Raw genomic sequence first — 20,571 nt, 5'->3', positions numbered from 1 at the left:
CTTTTTTCACTCACACGTATTTACTGAGAGCTCCCTATGCACCAGGCAGTGTTCTGGCCGTGGAGTTACCTCAGCAGTCAAGATACTTTGCAAAAGACAAATGTGATTCACACTCTTGAAATGCTTATATTCCAGTGGCAAGAGACATATGACAAATCAATCAATCAATAAGTAAGTAAAAGAAAAGGGCAGATAATGAGTACCAGACAGAGCATTGAAATAAGGTGATGAGAATGAGGAGCTATCTCCCTAGATGGCTCGTAGGGCGGCCTCCTGTGGGGAAGAGAGGCCTCAGCTGAGATATGGATGGTGAGTCACAGCCAACCCTGGGAGGAATAGGAGGGAGGGCCTTCCAGGCACAGGGAGTGCCTGCGGTGCTCCGAGGCAGGACAGGGCAGTTGAAGGGGAGGGGCAGATCTTGGCAGCCTTGGGAGCCTGAATGGAGACTTTGGGTTTTGTTTGCAAGCACGATGGGACGATGTTGGAAGGTTTTAACCAGGAGAGTGATGGGATCTGCTGTCTGTAAGAGATCGTGTGGCCTGTTGGGTGGTGATGAGATGGTGGCAGCCAGGGAGCTCTTTGGCCGCTGTTGCTGCGGTCCCCCGAGAGGTGGTGGCAGTTAGTATTGGGGTGGTAGATACGGAGAGAGAGGAGTATGTGGGTTCGGGTGTGTTTTGGAGAAATTATTGGCTTTACTGGCTAATAAATGTGATGTAGGGAGGTAGGGAGAGAGATGAATTTGGCCTGAAACACTAGATAAATAATAACGCAATTTACTTAAATTGAGAGAGTTGGGTTGAAGCAGCCTGGCAGGGGGCGTTGGGGGTGGTCTGTTTAATTTTTTAAAATTAAACTTTAAAAACTATAGTTGATATATTTAAAATATATAGTTGATATATAATATTATATTGGTTTCATTTGTTTTGTTTTTTAGATTCCACATATAACTTGAAATCATATGGTGTTTGTCTTTCTTTGCCTGGCTTACTTCACTTAGCATGATACCCTCTAGATCACAGATAGCAAGATTTCCTTCTTTATGGCTAATACTCCATTGTGTATATGTACCACATCTTGATCCATTCATCTGTGAATGGACACTTAAGTGGGGTCTGTATTGCGGCTTTGTAAATAATGCTGCAGTAAACATAGGGATGCATGTATCTTTTTGAACTAGTGATTTTGGGATTTTTTTGGGTAAATTCCCAAAAGTGGAATTGCTGGGTCATATGGTATTTCTATTTACAGTTTTTGGAAAAACCTCCATACCATTTTCCAAAGTGGCTGGACCAGTTTACATTTGAGGGGAGGGGTGTGTTTTAGACATGCTGCATTTATGTACCTCTTAGCTGTCCAGGCAAGTGGGCATCTCCATATCTGAGCTGAATTCCAGAGAGTAAGTAGGGCTGGAGACCTGGATTTGGGAGTCTCTGGTGTATTTTTGATCCCTGAAACCATGGGACTGGAGATGACAGTGGAGAGAGGGCAGATGGAGGAGAGGACCAAGACCTGGGATGTGCCAGCATTTACTGGTTGACCTGAAAAGGGTTGGCTGGTGGCAGAGAAGGACAACCAGATGCGTGCAATGTCAAGGAAGTGAAGAAAGAAGTGTTTCTGGAAAGAGGGAGTGGGTGGAATCCTGCAAGTAAATTCAGAGCAGAGAACATGAAGGATTCAGCAACCTGAAGGTCATTGCTGACTGCACAGAGCCATTTCAGGGAAGCCTGGTTGGAATGAGTTGAAGATAAAATGTCAGGTATGGAAGTAGACAGGACTCCAGACCATGCTTTCAGCGCAGGGAGCAGAGAACAGTGGTAGCAGGAGGGGATGTGCCGTCAGGGTCTTTTCAAATGAGGATAATAGAGCATATTTGCTTCTTGGTGCTTTCTCCACCCAGGAGGAGAAAGAGGTCTTGATGGCAGGGGTGCTGTCCTTGTGGAGGCGAGATGGTGTGAGACCAGAGCAGGTACCCGGCGGCCATGGTAATGGGAGGGCTGGCAGAGGGTGGGCACGGTGGGGGGTGGTGGTAGTTTGGATGGTACGATGAGGGACCTCCCGTCAGCTGCATCCAGCTTTCCCCGGGTGAAGATGTGAGTTTAGCAGGCAGGGTTGGGGAGGATGTGGTGGGTTTGGGGAGAGGGCAGTTGGGGTGTGGAGTAGTCCATTTGGAGAGAAGGAAGGAAACTTCTAGGGGCTTGTGGGACCGTAAGGTGTGTCCAGTCGGGAACGGTGGCCTCGTGTGCTCCCCGGCAGCACCCACGGCTCCGAAACAGGGGGCGGCAGATGCGTGGGTGTGCCGGGCTCATGGGGGTCCTGGGGGCTGGCTTCAGGTGAGAGCGTGGACAGGGAAGCCAGCCTGGGTTGGGGGCTGCAGGCTTGCAGGGAGCGGCGGGCCCCCGGGCCTCCCCCTCTCCACCAGCCCTGCTTTCTGTCACCACTTCCACCACTTTTTCCTCTTCTTTTCCTCAAGAGGAGCCCACAGGGACCTCCTGGGCTCAGCGCTGGACCAAGTGCTACGCTCAGGACTCCTGTGACTGTGGGTCCTGATGGCGGCGCCGTACCAGCAACCACGTCCCTCTCTGTTCTGACCATCTTTTCTTTGGTTGGCTCAGGATCCTGCAAGAAAGGAGACAGTGGGTGGGAGTCCCCAGAGTCAGCTGAAGCCTGTGTCAGCACAGAGGCTGTGTCTCCAGACTCCCTTGGAGTGATTCCACGTACGGATCAAGGAAGTGAACACTGCCATGCCTGAGCGATGCCTTTTCTGTTCTTCTCTAGGTCTCAGAGAAGCCCTCTGGTCAAGGAATTACCAGAACCACTGGTGAGACCCTGGGCTGCCATGCGCTCCCAGGACGTGACTTCGCAGCTCCCGATTTATTTCTCCTGGACGTACTTCCAGATTCATCCTGTGTTGACCCCTCAGTGTGGGAATGTCCCTTTGTATTCCTCTAGGATGCTTTCTGATTAGCAGGTGTCTTCCAGCAGACCCTCCCCGCCGCCAGCCGAGGACCCAGGGCTGGGGCATGAAGGATGTGGCTTCCTTGCCCCTGCATCAGGGTGGGCGGGGGGCCACCCTCTGGGGACAGCCTCGTGCTTCCAGGACTCAATCTTCTACCTTCTGGCATGTATGCAGCTCACACCTCAAACTTCTGGTGACCCCCGTCGGAGAGAGAAACTGAGGACAGCTTTCTTTCAGTGCCCATGGAACTGAGGTGAGCGGAGGTGGAGAGACCACTGGGGCAAATGAGGCCTAGGAACACCATTCAGTCCCTTAAGGGTGGGGGCAGGGAGAGTTTTCAGGAACTCCCACATCAGACCCAGGCTGTAAGGCTGTGACCCACAGTGACTTTAACACTGTTCCATTTCTGTACAGTAGGCAGCCTGTGACTCTCCCCGACCCCGGATGCCATGAGGTCATCATGTCCACCACGCCTGCTGGGTTAACAGTAGACACCATTCTTAATGTCAGGGACACCAGAATATTGTTTGATTTGAAACACTGTAGGTTTTGTTTTTTTGAAGTGGCAGGTTTGCCTTGCTGACCATGTGTGACCAGGCAATAAAGTTAGCAGAGTGGCAGGATGGTCTGGCATGTGCTTAAATTAAACACAGGGAGGAAGACACTGGGACTGAAAATGTGTCCTGCGTTACGGACAGTCCACATTGGCATCTTTTAGAGGTTCACGATCCCCTGCGCAGGCTCAAAAGCAACCCAGCAAGGGCTTTGCCCGTCTCTGTGGAGTTCCTGCTATGGTTTTGTTTCTTCTCTCTGCTCCCCTTGCCCAGATTCCTCAACCCTGTGCCCTCTGGTACGGTGCTTCTGTGCCCTGCATGGCGATCATGTGGGTACTTGTCTGCACTGGAGGGCCTGTGGCTGCCCAGTGTCCTTCAGTCGCCTGCCTTTGTTCCTTGCTCTTCCCCTAGAGGGTGGTTCCTGGTGCTGCTCCTGAGGGAGTGCTTCCGAGACCCGCATGGCTGGCCACCATCTGTGACACTGGCGGGGAGGTGGGGCTGCCGGTGACCAGCATTGTCCTCAGATGCCATTCTTCTGGGCCATGCACGTCACTGAGGTTGGTGGACCTCTTGGGCTTTGGTGTCTTCTCGTGGAGGCTTCTGGGTTAAGCGTGGTGATGGGGGCCAGTCAGTTGTGGCAACCCAGAACGACCACCGTCTAGCCCCTGGTTTCAGTCGCATTCTCTCCCCCCACCTAGTACCTTCAGTTCCCTGGTGGTGGTGCTGATGCAGCAGGTGACATCTGCAGAGACGTGTGTGTCCGATGCAGTCAGCGAGCCTGCTGTGTTTGTACTGCCTGCAGACTCTGCACCAGAACACGCAGGTGCTGTCCTCCAGTGCCCTGGCCGACCGGAGGAGCAGCAACCCCACCTGCGTGACCCCGCCGTGTGGCGTGGGACCCGCTGTCTGGCCGAGTACCACCTGGGGGATTACGGGCGGGGCTGGAACAGGTGTGTGCCTGGGCAGGTTGGGGGGTACAGGACAGCCCCGGGGACTGAGCTGCTGCTTCCCTTTCTCCTTTCTCCCTCCTTTGGGCTCTAGTTTCTTTCCTGCTGCCTCCTCTCAAGATCTCTGTTTATGAGCACTCCCCCCGCAAGGAAGGGGGAACACAGAGGCACCTCCCCGCTCCTCTGAGCCCTCACCTTGCAGCCCTCGGTGTGGAGGACCACTGCACGGCACTAGGTGGAACCCCTCCTCTCTCTCCTCTTCCTGACTCGGGCCAGGTGCTGGGGCTGGACCACGTAGACAGCTGGGCTGTGGTCATGTTCATCGACTTTGGCTGGTCGGCCACCAGCCCTGTGCAAAGCCTGCACAGCCTGGACAGCGACGGTTTCTGGACCATCTGCCTCTGATGCAGCCATTCCTGCGGGAGGAAGGGGAGCAGTCCTCCACCTCCCGAGGGCGTCGGGGACCTCGGGTAGCCAGGGGGCAGCTGAAAACCCTCAGGGTGCCCTTCAGCCTCTTTTCTCGCTGTTCTGCCCCAGTTTTCAGTATCTGCCTCTGGAATACTGGTTCTCATACCCGCGCTGTGTGGGCCCCAGGATCCCAAGGGGTCTCAGGTGCTGCCCAAAGGCTGGGCTCTGTTGCGGTGGCAGGTTGTGGTGGCAGGGGAGGGCAGGCTTCCCACCCGCTTCTGCCAGAGCCGGGCAGCCTCTGCTTCACCTGTTTTATATACATTGGATTTTGCTTCAGAGTTCACCAGAGAAGGATTCTGGAATTTGAACCCCCACAATAGGGCTTAGCATTGGACTTGGGGTCTCCTGATGTGTTGTTACTTTAGATCCAGACACGGCTGGGGCCTCAGTTTCCACATTTTTGAAATGGAGAAGCCCTGTCTTTAGCCCCTTCTTAGTATTGGGGTTAGGTGGGATGTGAAAGGATGAAAGAATGCTTTGGGGGTCAGGAGGAGAACCAGAGGTAAAGAAACACACACACACACACACATACACACACACACACAGATGGAAAGACGGAGAAGCACCTCCCCAAGTACAGAGCCAAGGCTCCCTGGGAGGCCGAAGGGGTCTTGTGCCCAGCGGTTAGGGACACCACCCAGAGGTCACTTTGGGTCACTGCATGAAGAGGGCCCCTGCCGCCCAGCCTGGGGAGTAACAAGCCAACAGCTGGGGCCCAGGGGCTTCAGGTGAGGCTGAGCCTGACATCTTGGGGGTTGGAGGGTGGCCCAGAGTACAGGAGCCCCCCACCCAGAGAGCATCTCCCAGGACTTAAAGGAACCAGGGTGCCCAGCCCAGACTCCCAGCTGTGGTGTGGACTTCTGAGACGGCTCTGGGAGGTCAGGCAGGCAGGTGTACAACTTTCCCTTTAAATGGATGAGGAAAGTAAGGCTCAGGAAAGTGAAAGGAGCTTCCTCATGTTTCAAAGCAAGAAAATAGCATAGCTGGGGGGTGGAACTGAGGTCTGACTCCTGATAGGAGCCAGTTTCATGGATGCAAACAGTCCCAGAGCGAGGGGGATGGCAGGCTGGCGGGATCTGAGAGGGAAGGGGAGACCTGGGGAAAGGGGGGTTTCTGACCAGCGCCCTGCCCTGCCCGGTCCAGGCACACGAGAATGCCAGCTCATCACAGTGAAAGCCCGGCTCCATCCGTCTTCATGTCTCTCAAGAGCAGGGTTCAGTGAACACAATTTTCTGTCCCCAGAATTTCCCATTAGAGAATGTAAAGTTCCAGATCCCTGTAATTATTTTTGCAACAGCAATAATGCCTTTTATATGCTCTTACTTTGTCTCCCCATCTCCCACCTTTCTAGCACTTTTATCTCATTTTATTCTGGCAGCAGGGAGTTAGCCCTAACACGCAGAGGCTTGTCGGAGGAGCTGGTCTGCAGCCACAACCCTTTCCCGCAGCCCCGGCCTCACTTTCCTCTCTTGCTCCTCCTGCCTGACCAAGTGCTGCCAAGGTTTTGTTGTTGGGATTGTTTTGGGGATGTTTTGAGTTCATATCAGGTTATACATCGCATCCTCAAAGGGAAAATCACCGGTGCTTTGAACTTGCAGGTACGTGGCCCTGAATCTGCACTCTCCTTCCCCTCCGGCCCTGGGGGTCTCAGCTGCCCAGGCCACTGCGTAGGCCTGCTGCTGCCTGTTTCCCTGGCACCCCTTAGATGAACCCGAAGCTATCCAAGGGCTTGAGTGGGCTGGCTGGGGTGGTTCTTCCTTCCTGCTGAGACTTTCTCTTTCTCTTCCAGTCACACATCCTGAAGTTTGAAGAGTTTAAGTAGTGAGGCTGCAATCCGCATGTTCCCTGTCCTGTCCAGATTCTGCCTGCCCAGCTCTCTCCTGCCCCTTTCCCTCCTGAGGCCTCGGGGGCGAAAGGGGTCAGTACACCGGTGCCCAGCACTGATTTGAATCCTATTTGCCTTTACCCCTAGTTCGCCTCTCAAAAACAGGCGATTTGTCCCATGTCTTCAGCTCCACGACCCAGCCGTCAACATTGAGCCACACCTGGGAAGCCTCCATGAGAGTGAAAGCCCGAGGCAGCCAGTACAGTTTTCCCTTCTCTTCTTTGCACCCCCAGAGCGTGGTGTAAGCTGTCCTAAGTCTGGGGAACGGAGGGGCCCACTGGCATTTATTTTCCTGGCATTCCATTCTAGTGTCTGGTAGGGAGCATTCAAACGATGAGCCATCACCTTGATGGATAAACTTTGGCATGTTTCATGAGTTCGGGGTGACTGATTCCTGTCTGGCTACCCCTCCCCAGTCCTGCCCTCTGAACAGCCATAGTCAGATTGAGAAGCCACCCCGCGTGCCTCATGAGCTGGCCCAGCCTGGGCGCTGCGGCTTCAGGCCCTGCCGGGGATGGAGGTGGGGTGCACACTTGGGGGGGAAGGTAAGGGTCTGAAAAGTTTCATTTCTCCTGGCCTTCCTGGTAGAGAGAAGACAATCGGTTCAGGATGATATGGACTCAGTTCTTTTTTTCTGCTTTGTAACTTCATTAGACCCCCAGGCTGAAGGTCCTGAAAGGGACAAGCAGCTGGACAAGGACGTGGATCCTCTCAGAGTTGGTGCGACGCATCTTACAGAAGCTCGTGCACCTTTACGTCAGGTAAACGCGTACCCCATCATTTCCTTAAATAATTGTTAGAGCCAAACTATTTAAATAATTTTATTTGTTTCATCCTTTGGTAGATGAGAAAAATACATTACAAAATACATTATACAGAAGACAGCTTACAGTACACATTACATAAAACACAATCTACATTCCAGCCAAGGCTGGTGGTAAGTTCGGAAGAAAGCCACAGACGCCTTGAAAGCCAGGTTTCGGCTCTATGGAATGAGTTTCCCCTTTGGATTCCCTCTTTATCTCCACCTCAGCATATGTGAGCACCCCATACAGGTGGGTGTGGGTAGCTTCAGCCGCACTGAGTGGGACTGTGAACTCTCCATCCACCTAGAGCATCAAGACATCCAAATCCTTTCAAAGAAACGGGGGAAAATGACCAACATTACAATTGCTGTGTCCCAAAGCAATACAGAGCCCCTCCAGCATCCTGTGTGGTCCCAGATAGCTGTCCTGTATTTGAGCTCTCTGACTGGCATCTTTGCCATCGGCCTGTCACTGAGGTCATCATCCAGTCTGTAGGCACAATTGGCCCTGAGAGGCTGTCTCGGCCCCAAAGCAAGTGAGCCTACCGACCAGAAGCCAGCAGGTAGCGCGTGCCACACTCACCGTGCCTGCACTCTTCAAGCGTGTACAGGCAACACAGTGCTGACCGTTCTAGCTCTGCGACTCCCCACTGCCTTCTGCCCTGCCCAGCAGTTCCCAGAGCCTGGGGTGAGGACACAGGGGTACACAACAAACCCCTTAAGGTGAACCCTTTCCGGTAGGACCCATCTTAATGGAGCGGCTTGAATCAATGTTCTCCGAGTCAAACTCACTTCAGAGCTATGTTGTTCCAAGACCAGGAGAAGCAAGACACAGGAGGGTGAGCGAGGGCGCCACCAACAATTACCCTTCAGTGTTAATTAGAAGCCACTCCAGGGAGACAAACCAATGAGCACCAGTTCCAGCCGCACGGCGTAGTGCCGGAACCAGAGAGACCAGGCCCACGTTCGGGAGACTATCCCCCGTTCCTCAGCTCATTTACAAGCAGTTCTATGAAGCCTCCTCTTAGGCCTCCTTCCTCATATTTTCTTTTTCTTAGAATTTGAACATCTGTGACTAGAAAAGTAGTCCTAAGAATTAAGGCCAGCACGTCAGCCTACTACACTGTGGTCTAGCAGGCCGGGCTCTGCATTCTCAGGGGGACGAGTGTCGGTCGGTCCGGAGGCCTTCAGGAGAGATCGGGGCCAGCCGGGCGCGTGCTTCCGCTGCACCTCTCTGTGGCTCCAGCAGCGGAGGGTAGCCTCTTATCACCGGAGCCACAGTGGCCTTGGTGACCCTCCCCCGCACCCAAGTAGTTCAGGGAATGGGGGTGGGGTGGATGTGGGAATAAAAACAAAGATGAGTCAAGACCAGCATATTCAAATTAACAAACTGTAATTGTTTTCCCAAAGATACATTTTTTTTCATACACATCCATCATACACTGTAACCAAAAAAAGCAGTGTACATGAAATAAGAGAAAATAAATTAAAAATCCATAGCATAGGTAAGGAGGCTCTAGTCTGGAGCACAGCTGAATTTCCAGCAATATAAGGAGGCCCGAAAGTTTCTCTTATAAGAATGCCTGCTAGCAAGGGTTCCAGCCAGGCGGTTGGTTGGTCTGTCAGTCAGTCTTGAGTGCTTGAAACAGTTCTGTGTTTGTGTTTTTCCTTAGCGTTTAGAATAGCCATCATTGTCCTGCAATAGGCAGAGCTATCACGTCCAGGAAAAATGAGGAAGGGAACCACAGAGGCAGCGTGAGATCCAAATACAGCATTCGAAGGTAATTGGTCCAGTGGTGCCTGGGGTGGGGGTGGGGGGTCAACTCTCCAGGGTTAGCCGTCTTCCTTTGGGGGTGTGTACCAGCCTGCAAAGAAACCGAAGAACAGAGTGAGGGGGAGGCCGAAGCCCACCCCCATCCCGCTCACTGAAGACATCTCCAGGGTAACAGGCGTAAAGACCCTAGGAAGCTTCCAGATGCAGGGAGAGACGGTATACAGGAAGCTGAGGAGCTGCCTACCTGGAGATGGTAAGGGAAGGGGGAAGCGTGTGCCCACGCTGAAGAGTGAGGTGAGCTTTCTCAAAGCGGGGGGTGGGCAAGAGGGCACCAGGTCTACCTGCGGGATGATGCTCGGTGCTTTTCTGGGCGGAGAGGCTGTGGACCTTAGCCACCTCCAGCCCTTCTCTGGACAATGGGCAGCTGTCGAGTTAATGAGCAGTAAAGGCTCAGAAACCAAAAGAAGGGGTTCTTGCTATTTGGCTGGAAGTGAAAACCTTGGGCCTAGCATGTGTCCGCATCTCGAGTCCTGGCTCCAGCCTCACCGTTTTTTTCGTGGATCTGCACCAAGGACTTGTAGGACTGCTGTGCTCTTGTCAGACTGTATTGAGACTGGGGAGAGGAAGCCACCAAATCAGGCATGGCCAGCTGTGGTCTTACTGACCCTCACCTTCCACAGGCTGCCACCCAGACACCCTGGAGTCCCAGCTCCCAGCACCGTGCACGGACACACGAACACCCTCTGCCTGGAAAGGCCCTTTGGGGCGCAACCCCAAAGCCTTCCTTTTCTAGACTTGTCCCCTCCCCAAAGCCTCAGGATGCCCGAGGCCAAGGCCCTGCCCCCGTTCCCACGGTGGGCATCCCAGGCACCCAGCGCCACCAGCCCCGAGGCCTTACCCTAGGCCCCTGCAAGAAGGCAGCCTGGCCTATTCGTGGCCCTAACTGCGTTTGGCCCCAGCAGCCCCGGCTCGTCACCTTGTTGGCTCCAAACTGCACCCGCGCCTTCCCCTTCACCAGCGTGGCGCTGATCTGCATGATCACCGACTCTATCGAGTAGGCACTGCTCCAGCCCTGGGCAACAGGCAGGGACAACACTCACGTCAGCAGAGTTGCCAGAGAAACCTTACACATGTTCTCCAGTGAGCAGCTGCATCTGGAGAAGGGCCCCTGCCCTGCTCTCCCGGAACAGCCGTCACCAGTTTGCCGAGGCGGGTGGGTGCAGGCCCTGCCCAGCAGAATGGAAGGGCCACATCATGCCCATCACCCAGCCCGTAGGGCATGTGTTGGGTGAAGCCCAGCCCAGCCTTGTCCAGGCCAGCCCAGCCATGGGTGAGAGACAGGCTCACCTGTTTGGTGAGAAGTTCCATGCAGATGGCACCTCCGCCCAGAACATACCTGCAGAAGGAAGGTTAGTCAGCTGGCTGACTGGCAGAAGCTCCACACCCCTCCCCCACCACAGCAGGAGCTGCCTCTCCCCTCCCTGAGCCACTCACCCTCCGGACAGGACTGGAGACACAACCCTGACAAACGGTGGGTCAAAGGGGAAGTTATCCTGAGAGAGAGACAGAGGCAACTGTCAGGGAGGAGAGGCCAGCATCCTCCACAGGACTGAAGCCCCGAGGAGGAAGCCGGGCCAAGGAAGGAGGGACTGGAAACAGCCTTACTTTAAAGGAAAAGTTAAGGAGGATGAAGTCAGCCCCTTCTTTCTCTTTGAGGATCTGGAGATCGCTGTGCAAAGCGCTGTCCTGATCAACTCTGTGAAGCGATGAGTCTGGGCTCAGACCCCTGGCCCAGTTCAGGGGCATCACAGTGGCTCCCCCTCCCCCAGGCTGGCAGCAGAGGGACGCACTGCTGCCCACACCTGCTCCTGGGACCCTGCCTCCAGCGGGCCCACAGGACCACCTGGGAGACCCCCACCACAGGGGCTCCACGCACACCACCACTCAACTTCCTCTCCGGTCCCAGAGGCCCCACTCACTTGAGGAGTTTGACATTCCAATCATACAGACTGTCATTCACGAGTTCGACTGCATAGTTTCCTAGAAGGGAGACAGGTGTTATTAGGATATTCCAGGTGGTGAGTGGGCCCGGATGCAAATCCTTCCCCCAGGCTGAGGTTCCGAGTTCACTCCAGATGGACACACACCCAATCTGAGCCACTGGCTTGGAATTCCATGCTCGGCCTGAAAAGTTCGTAAGCATTCACATACGCCAAAACTCTTTTCCTTCCTTCCGAGAAGCTTTGTTCAGGCCCCTCTTTGAGGCAAACTCACCGCCTTTGAAACTCTGTGATCGGTATATATCCCTGAGCTCCTTCATCAGCCGGTCAGTGGCCTGCACCGAGCCAGACACTGCGCCCTGCACAGGAGGGGGAGAGAACCCTTCTCCATCAGGTGGTTTAGAAACACACACTAGACCTCAGCAGCAGTGTGGCAGCTTGCCGAGGCCTTAGGCAAGGCTCGGGCATACCCGTAACCCACCCAAAAAAGGAGTCTGTTCTTCAGACTGATACGGGATGACCGACCACCTCCCAGCCACAGCCCACCAACCCCTGGCCCAGCCTCTCCCTAGAAAGCACGTACATTTAAGTAATCTTGCCTCTGGTTCTTTTTAATTTTCTCTAGTATGGCCAAGTTTTCTTTTCCGATGCCATCATCTTCAGATTTCTTGCCCTCAGCCGGCTCTTCCTCTTTCATTTCATAGTGATCTAGGTCTTCTGTGTCCTGGGGAGCAGAGGGGCAGGAGTGAGAGAAGGAAGGGAACCCAACGCAGGTCCTGGGGAGGGACCGTCGCCTTCCCAGTCCCATCCGGCCGAGAGCTGCAAGTTAAGGAACAGTGGTCTATCTAGTAGGCTGAGGAATAACGCCCTTACCATTTCTGGAACAATTCCCAGCCCCATTCCCTCCACATCTAAAGGATGAGGCCCATCTCTCTTCCTAGCCAATTCTCAAGCAGCAGAACTACAAAGGACCTAGAGAAAGCAAGCAGGTCTCAGCCCTCTTGTTCTCCAGACTGACTTTCCTCTCCAGCCATCCCCCAAATTCTCCCTTGGCAGCAGAAACTCTCCCTTAATTCCTAGAATGACTCTGGCCTGACACTGACTCAAAGCTCATGTTTCACTGGGGGACTTCTGTACCCAGTTCTCAGGACTCCACGTCTAAAGGAGAAACTGGGACAAGAAACTCCCTCCCTCCCATTCCTGCAGGACCCAAAGCAGGTAGGCAGAGGTGCCCACTGCCAAGCTGGAAATGAGAGCGGTCTAGAAAAGGGGATGGCAGAGGTCAAGAGCAAGAGGAGCCCCTTATTCACGCTGCTCTAAGTGAGTAAGCAGTTCACTGCGTGGGAGGAGCCCATACCCAGCACTTGGCCCTCTCGCCAGGTGCTGGAGGGGTGGCACAGGGGGCTGGTCCACTGTCTGGGACAAGTAATTTTCACGTATCACTAGCGGTTATGTGCATCTTAAGACCCTACCAAAGTTACAGAAGGTGCAGAACTTGAGCCATTAATCCAGTGCTCGGAAACATAGCCATCAGAGGGCTCTCTGTTCAGGCAGCACGTGGTAATACTGACTTAACATCCAGTGAATGTTTATGCTAACAAGTCAGATATGGTACTAGATGCTATACACACTAGTTCATGAAATTCTTAAAATTGCCATGCCGTTATTCTGTCATTACCCCCCCCAGCCCCTTCTATAGACGAAGAAGCTGAAGTCTAGTGAGGCTAATTATCATGCGCGAAGTCATACGACCTTAGCAGAGCCAAGACGTCTGGCTCTGAAGCTCAAGTTCTTAGCCGTTGTGTTATATTCTGTGAAAATATCTCTGTTTTTAGATAACACATCAGATAAACTGATTAGCACTTAACGTGTATTGTATGGAGCATTTCACACGCAATGCATCATTTAATCTTCAAAGCCAACTGTATGTAGTAGGTATTATAATCCCATTTAATAAATAAGGAAGAACTGCAGCTTAGGGAGCTCAGGTAAAATTTCCCAATTGATATAGCTAAGAGATACAGGACACAAACTCAGGTTTGACTGCAAAGCCAACTGAAATGATTTTTTTGACTTTGGTTTAAACAGAATTGCACTTAACCGTCTTCAGCGGTTGGAGGTGGGGCCCCGTCTCTACTACATTGGCTGTTCCTCCAAGTCAGTACGCCTGTTTTATTCCTTTGTGTTTTTTTTTTCTTCTCTCCCCTGTTCTAGACTGGAGCTCTGTATACAGTGGGTGCTCATTGCTGCTGACTGAAAGAGCTTCCCGCCAGTGCTGTCTTGGATGGCAAGCCTACCTCAGGCATCTCCTCATCTTCGTCTTCTGAAGACACGTCTTCCTGTGTGCACTGCAGTGGGAAGGGGAAAGTGGAGATCAGAGCCCCAGTGGCTTCCTAGAATGCAGCCTCTGACCTCTACCCTCCTCCCGCACCTCCAGGTCTGGACACCGTGCACCTGCCTACAATGCTGCCAGCCTCTCCGCCGGCCAGATCAGAGTGGTAGCAACTGCCCAGGGAAGGACTTCCCTACCGGCCCATTATTCTCCTACCATGAGCCATAGGATAAAAGAAGAGTGAAACGGCTGTTTCAGTCACCCACCTCACAATTCCCAGTTTAATCAGTCACCCACCTCACAATTCCCAGTTTAATTCTCCCAAGACCCCTACTTCACTCAGTCATCACTAGACTGATTTTGTGTTCTTGGTTCTTCACAAGGGGCCTGGGCCCTTCCCGATCGCCACCAACTGCTACTGCTGATGGTAAAAACTCCTCCCTTCCTCTCAACATGGAGGATACTTGGCCGTGAGAGTTCTGATAGGGGTGAAGCTACTACCGCCCCATTTACCTAGATTCTCATCTGCAGAAGAAAGGGGCAAAGAGTCACAATATGCACATGTCTGGACTCGGCAGGGGTGGAGAGGCGACTGCAGACTGGTCTCAGCTAAGAGGGCTGTCTCCGGGGCAGCTCTGCTCAACAGGCCCAGAGCCCCTCAGCCGCTCACCTGCTCTGCCGGCAAGGGCTGGTCCAGCATCTCCACGTCCGGATGCTGAGGGAGGTTATAGAGTTTACACAGGTCGGAGATAATCCTCTTCAGATGCTGCAATAGCTGTGGGCAGGGGACCACAGTGACATCAAATACTCCTTTTCCCACGTCAATCTGAACAGGTGCATGGATGAGCTCTTGGCTCAGACCCCACGTTGGTACCTAGCTCTCTGAGTCGTCTGGGCCATGTGGCTGTGGGAAGGGGTTTACGGGACCGAGCCCAGGGCCCTCCCTCTGGCTTCAATAAGCTACTCTCCTAAGAATCTGCCCCCAAATGTTCAGCTACTGCACCATCCACTTTCCAGATAAATCCCCCTTTCACAGAATGTCTTTCTGGAATGGGCCTCAAGGAGAAAACGCAGCCCCACCCCAACACCCTGGCCCCTCACCAGAGTATTCCCTTTCTTTATGTCCACCAGCCTCTCCAAGACAGCAGCCAAGTTAGGGTCATCGGACTCCACTGACCAGATGGGGGGCACAGCGGGGTATGATTCCTGAGGGGATGAGAGCAGGGAGAGTGATCAAGATGGGCGTCTCAGGAAGAGCTAGCTCTGCCTGTCCTCTGCTCCCCAAGACTTCTAGTTCCCCCTCCTCCTACCCCTCCTACATACATAAAAAGCCCTGCTCAGCAGGTCAGTGTGTAACCAAGCAGCTTCCCCCCAAATCCTAGACCAGTAGACAAGGTCCCTGGGAGGACCCCCCTCCAAGAAGCCTGGACCTTTTCTCCCTCGCGGGCACACACTGGAGGCAGCAGCACAGCCGCACGCTGCTCCGGTGAGGGAGGGCGCCTAGCTACTGTGCTGCCTGAAGTTCTCCCACACCCAGCACGCAGTCCTCCAGCCCTTCTGTGTGTCAAACGCCATAGTAAGCGGAGGAAAGGATCACCTCCTAACAGTTACACTGATGTGAGAGCAGAGACTGCAAATCACTTTCACTTTAGCTGGGGAGAGAGGAATAAAAACTAGATTATATCTCGAAAACTTAAAAAGGGTAGCAGGAAGAATCTCCCCACCCCATTCCCAACAGAACCCCTTCAAGGGCCAGCTCTCCCCACCTCTCGGGAACCTGCCACCCTCTCAGTCCAAGCGTAGGCCGTAGGGCTCCACATGGCAGGCTGGAAGAAGCCTACGCTGCCAACATTCCCAGCATTCCTGAGTCACGGTGCCAAATGCAGCCTGACCAGGCTCCCCCTCTGCCCAAACTAAGGGGGCCAGTTCAGGCCAAGTTTCTTTTGTAGGGGCCACCAGGAGTCTGACTGAGAACCTTCTAAACCCGACTTCCTTCCAGGGATGAAGAGACAAGGTGGCCTCTGGCAACTGCAAAGGCAGCTAGAAGGGGGCAAACCTACCCTTCCGGAATTGGAAGCATAATTCAGGAACAAAACTAACTTGTGAGGAACAAAACTAACATGTTACACATGCCAAGGAAACCTTAAACACTTCTACTGGGGGTCTTAGCTCTGTCATGGCTCTAATCCTCACGTGGAGGAACACAAGATGCTCAAATCTTCACCTGACTCTGCCATACCTAGTCCCTCAATCTTAACTTTTTATTGGGAAAAAAAGGTTGGGGAGGGAAATTGGGGAAAGAAATGGGACACATGAATTTTGGCAGGGCACCATTCAACCCAACTTGAGGCTTACCTCACCAAACCCTGACCTGGTTGATGGAGCAAAGGGAGAGAAAACAAGAACCATGTAACTCAAATTCAGGCTTGCAAGTACCACACGATTCACAAGTCTGTCTTTCCCTGTACTGCTCCTGTCCACTGTCTGCCTGTGTGGATAAAGTACTGTCCCCCTGGCTCCCTAACCAATGCCCCTACCAGGGAGAACACTATCACAGCAGGTGTATCAACCAACTTCAGTGCTGTACTATGGAGTATCAGCCATCCCACATTATCAGACAAACCCTCTTCAAGGGATGTTTGAGGGTAGACTAGTTATCTCCTAGTCTAGCATGTTCAGGATGAAATGATGTTTACCAGGGAGAAAAGAAACTGTTACTACTCAGAATAAATGGAATAGTGCTTGCACATCACCATCATTACCAGGAAAGGCAACAACCCCAGGGAACAGGAGGGGAGTGGCAGATCTGCTACCAGCTGGGGCAAAAGGAGGAGAGTTAGAGGTTACACCAGAATAAAAGGGAATCCAAAGAGAAAGAAAAGGAGTCGGCAAACTGCAACCACTTGGTAAAATTCAGAGAGCAAAGAGGGGCTGCGTGAGAGATGCCTGGGCAGGGGATCCCACAGGTGGCAACGTCCTAAGTCAAAGGTACTACTGAGAAGGGGGTTATCGCTGAAATGTTCAGAGTTCCGAGCCAGGTCCTTCCAGCTCAGATCAGTCAGTGCACAGGCCTGAAACCTTGAGATCGGTTGTGGGAGCAAAGGGGCATTCCTAGGTGGCAAGGTAAAGTCGTAGAGTACCCGAATCAAGAAAGGAGCCAAAACCATGAGCCTTGGGATGTGGATGGGTTAGTGGGAAGGGTTAGTCAAGAAGCCATATGTCGGGGTATCCCTCACTATGAAAGGTCAGTGAAGAGGATCTGGGGGAGGGACGGCAGAATCTCAAGCAACGGAAACAAGTGTATTCTGGAGGGAAGGGGCCGAACCCCGAGAGGGGATTCGGCCTCCCAGGTCCTTAGCAAAAAGCTGTGTGGGGTGATCTTGAGTCCCTGACAAGGGGCCCCCAGAGAAGCGCACGCGAGGGGGTCCTCACCGTGATGTTGCAGTGGATGCGGACGGGATCCCCAGACACCGACCCCCGTTGGGGGAGATGCGGTCCGGGCGCGGCCCCCGCCCCGGCCCCTCCAGCCCCAGCCAGCAGGAACTCGCAGCTCAGCTCGTCCAAGCAGGCGCTGGCAATGCGGAAGCGCTCGTGGCCGCGGTGGAAGATGGACTCGAGCAGCTTCAGCTCCCGCCTCAGGCAGGGCCCCGGCCCCGGGCCCCCCCCTGGGCCGCCCCCGGCCCCCGGCGCCGCCCCCTGGCCCCCCAGCTGCTGCCCCGGCCCCGGCTGCTGCTGCCCCTGCGGCTGCGGCTGCTGCATCCTCCGCTCCGCTCCGCTCCGGGGCCGGCGGGCCGGGAGCCTCCGGCCTCCGCTCCGGGCACCGCCGCCGCCGCCGCCGCCGCGGTCCGCACTTCCTGATCCCCCCTTCGCCAAGATGGCGCCGCCGCCACCTCCGGGACAGGGCCCCCCCCTCCGTTGGCCGGCCCCCCCAGCCGCCGGAAGCCGCGCGCCCCTCCTCCTCCTCCTCAGCTGCCCCGCCTCCGTCCCCCCTCACGTGACCTCCCGGCTCTGGTCTCCCTCACGTGATGTCTCCCTCTTTCCCGCCCCCTTGTTCTCGACTGTCACCCTCCACATGTGACTCTAGCCCTCTGGCTGGTCGCTTTCAGTGCCTCAGTGCGTGTCTACGTACGTCTAGTGCGCGTGCGTCCGTGTGACTGACCTCGCCAGCGCTCCCCTCTCACGTGACCCGGCGCCGCGTGCTCCCAGGGGCTACTCGCGCGGGACCCTGTCCCTTGCTCTGGGTTCCACTTTCCCCGCCTCCGAGCTGCGACGAGCGGGTCGGGCGCTCGGTGGCAGAGAAGAAAAAGGGGGAGCTGCGGTTGTCACTGTGCCGTTTTTAAAGTGCGCGCCCATACTGGTCCAGGGCGCAGCGTCCCCGAGCCTCTGCCTTCCTTGGGGAGTGCGCATGCCCCGTCTTCACACTGAATGAGGGGCGTGTGGTTGGTGAGGAGCCAAGGACCCGGTTACAAGAGTCTCGGATTCTCGTCCTGGCCCTCCTGCTAGTTGGTGTGACCTTGGCTTAACCACCTTTCCCTGAGCCTCAGTTTCCTCATCTGGCACTGAAGAGGGTAATGCCTACGTTGTCTACTTCCAAGGATCTGTGAGGCGAGACCCTGAAATGTGTGATACATCGTGGGTCAATTCTGTGTGAGGGGTGATCAAGAGCTGACCCTTCGCGCTTATCAGACTCCACGCGTCTGGGAGAGGTTGGGGGAGGGATTGCATGGAGTTCTTCTGCAGGGTCATGGAAGCAGTACATCACTAGTCACAGTAATAGGAGACAGGCCCGGGTGGAGCCCTCTCCGCGTCCCAAACCTGAAACGGCTAACACCTTGTCGCAGTGGTCCTGGAGTTGCCGTGAGTAGGTGGCAGTGATTCTCGGCCCTCGCTAGGTGGCACTATCACAAAGGACAAAGCTGGCTCAGGTTCCAGAGACCGGGATGTCGTTCTTTGGCCCAGGGGAGGTGTTAGCCTGTGGCAGGGCCTGGTGAATTCTGCCAAATCGGCACTTGAGCCACACTGGTCAGAATACCAAATATTTACCAGCAACTACTATACATGAGATGCTAGGGATGTAGCATGAATGAGACAGATCTGGTCCTCATTTTTTCTGTGCATTCGGTCCTGTAGAAAGTCAGACACTTCATGAAGTTAAACATCCAATCACTTAATTGCAGTTATGCAGTAAGTGCCTCAAAGAAGAACAAGACAGGCAATCTGGAAAGACATCCCTGAACAAGTGACACACTAAATTCTGAAGGATAAGTAGAACTACCTAAGGGAGGAGGAAGGGCCAGACTCTCTCCCAGGCAGGAGGGATTGATTGTACCAAGGTTTTGATGTAGGACCATGTCAAGTTTGAGGTAGGAAAGAAGGCCTGCGTCTAGAGGGAGGGAGAGAGTGATACAGGTAAGGTAGGCAGAGCTTAAACTTTGACAGATATTCAAAACCATGTTTAGGAGCTTGGGCTTTGTTTTAAGACAAAGGAAGATCAAAAGATCACCAGAATTTTAAAAAGCTCTGGAAGCCTGGGTAACTAATAGTTGTAGCACTAACAGGGAATGAGGCTTCTCAAAGGAGAGCTGAGTTTTGTGGAAAAGGTGGAGGGTTGGGGTTTGGGAAATATTGAGTGTGTGGAGGGAGGAGAGAGGTGGGACATTCTCTTGGGTATCTAATGGGTGTGGGTTCTGAGTTCAGGTGTCCTTTGAATTAGGTCATAAAGGGGGCAGCACAGTTGAGTGGGAAGAACATAGACCAGAGAGTCAGACAGAACTGGGTTTGGATTTGAGCTCCTCTGCTTTGCTAATTATGTGAACTTGGACAAGTTATTTAATTTCTGCAAAACTTTGTCTCCTTTTCTGCAAAATGAGTATCATACCTTCTGCCTTGCAGCATGAGTCATTGTGCCAGTTTAGATGAAATATGGAACATGATTAACACAGTGATGGACACATAATACATTGATCAGCAAATGCTAAATAATACCTCAATAAACATTTATGGGGTTTTGCTGTGTGTCAGAGATTGGTCTAAGTACATGTACATACATTCGTAGACAGACAAGATCCCAGCTGTCATGGACTTCCATTCTAAGTGCAAGGAATCAGACAATGAACAAATGAATAACAGAGCCAGAAGAATATCAGACTAATAAGTAGGTGCAAGAAATTAAAGTAAGGTCATGTGGGAGAGAATGACTGGGGGTTACTTTAAGTCCAGTGGTCAGGAGAGGTCTCCCCAGGGAGGCAGTATTTGAGCTGAGATCTGATGAAGACACAGTAAGCCTAGGTGGGACTGGGGAAGAGCATTCCAACAGAAAGCAACAACCTTAAAGGTCCTGAGTGAGAACAAAGGTGGCATGATTTAGAAGCAGTAAACTACTGATACACTGGCTGAGAGCAAGGGCTTTGAACCCCAGCTTTGCCAGCTGTTAATGGTGTGATCTTGGGCAAGTTACTCAGCCTGTGCCTGCATCAGTTTCTGTGTCTGTAAAATGGAGATCATGACAGTACCCACCTCATAAAGTTGTTGGCAGGATTAAGTGAGATACATGAAAAGTGCATAAAACAGTGCACATGGTAAAGAGCTTTTAAGGGTTTTTTTTTTAGAGGATGGGCATACCTTGAGTCTAGTGGAAGAAGAGGGAAGGGGGTAGAAGATGAGGCCAGTGAAGAAAGCAGGAGTTGGGTTATGGTGACCACAGTAAGTTGTTTGGGTTTTATTCAAAGTGCTGTGGGAAACCATTGAAAGATTCTTAGGCCAGGATCTAAAATGTTAAAAGATCACTCTGGCTGCTTTATGAAGAATGCATTGCAGAGATTTTTTGTTTTCTCTGAAAGGTCATGTGTTA

The 20,571-nt window shown here is 53.3% G+C and overlaps 1 protein-coding gene and 2 long non-coding RNA genes across 6 annotated transcripts; 2 read left to right on the top strand and 1 right to left on the bottom strand.

The window, feature by feature from the left end:
* The first annotated feature begins 3,058 nt into the window (after window positions 1-3,058).
* LOC118930641 (uncharacterized) lies at window positions 3,059-8,860 on the top strand. Of its 2 annotated transcripts, XR_005032141.2 has the most exons (5): window positions 3,059-4,067; window positions 4,313-7,355; window positions 7,465-7,571; window positions 8,357-8,454; window positions 8,674-8,860. It is a non-coding gene; the product is annotated as an uncharacterized LOC118930641 (long non-coding RNA). The 2 variants fall into 2 exon arrangements; XR_005032140.2 differs by having other exon boundaries at window positions 8,357-8,860.
* Window positions 8,861-8,991: 131 nt separating this feature from the next.
* On the bottom strand, window positions 8,992-17,608 carry UBE2Q1 (ubiquitin conjugating enzyme E2 Q1). Of its 2 annotated transcripts, none has more exons than XM_036922333.2 (13): window positions 17,154-17,608; window positions 14,823-14,927; window positions 14,392-14,496; window positions 13,687-13,737; window positions 11,973-12,113; window positions 11,664-11,748; window positions 11,369-11,429; window positions 11,055-11,145; window positions 10,884-10,942; window positions 10,737-10,785; window positions 10,288-10,461; window positions 9,936-10,002; window positions 8,992-9,480 (listed from the first exon to the last, which is right to left on the bottom strand). In XM_036922333.2, exons 1-13 carry the CDS (start codon window positions 17,478-17,480, stop codon window positions 9,449-9,451), a joined length of 1,347 nt encoding a protein of 448 aa, XP_036778228.1. In that variant the 5' UTR covers window positions 17,481-17,608; the 3' UTR covers window positions 8,992-9,448. The 2 variants fall into 2 exon arrangements, with proteins under 2 accessions (XP_036778228.1, XP_036778229.1); XM_036922334.2 differs by having other exon boundaries at window positions 10,366-10,461; window positions 17,154-17,605.
* Window positions 9,288-13,738, top strand: LOC130681670 (uncharacterized). Of its 2 annotated transcripts, XR_008994900.1 has the most exons (4): window positions 9,305-9,396; window positions 9,557-9,642; window positions 12,538-12,607; window positions 13,604-13,738. It is a non-coding gene; the product is annotated as an uncharacterized LOC130681670 (long non-coding RNA). The 2 variants fall into 2 exon arrangements; XR_008994899.1 differs by lacking the exon at window positions 9,557-9,642 and having other exon boundaries at window positions 9,288-9,396.
* Window positions 17,609-20,571: the final 2,963 nt, after the last annotated feature.

Source organism: Manis pentadactyla, chromosome 19 (assembly GCF_030020395.1).
Source record: "Manis pentadactyla isolate mManPen7 chromosome 19, mManPen7.hap1, whole genome shotgun sequence".
Taxonomy (NCBI): domain Eukaryota; kingdom Metazoa; phylum Chordata; class Mammalia; order Pholidota; family Manidae; genus Manis; species Manis pentadactyla.
Note: the sequence above shows the minus strand (reverse complement) of the source record. Positions and strands in the feature narration are given on the sequence as shown.

What these genes read in the sequence shown, in the direction of transcription:
- UBE2Q1 (XM_036922333.2), bottom strand. Translation starts at nt 17,480, where the DNA reads ATGCAGCAGCCGCAGCCGCAGGGGCAGCAGCAGCCGGGGCCGGGGCAG. An exon ending in ATCACAGAGTTTCAAAGGCG is followed by an intron (nt 11,430 to 11,663) that starts GTGAGTTTGCCT and finishes TCTCCCTTCTAG; the next exon opens with GAAACTATGCAGTCGAACTC. An exon ending in TGGAATGTCAAACTCCTCAA is followed by an intron (nt 11,146 to 11,368) that starts GTGAGTGGGGCC and finishes ATCGCTTCACAG; the next exon opens with AGTTGATCAGGACAGCGCTT.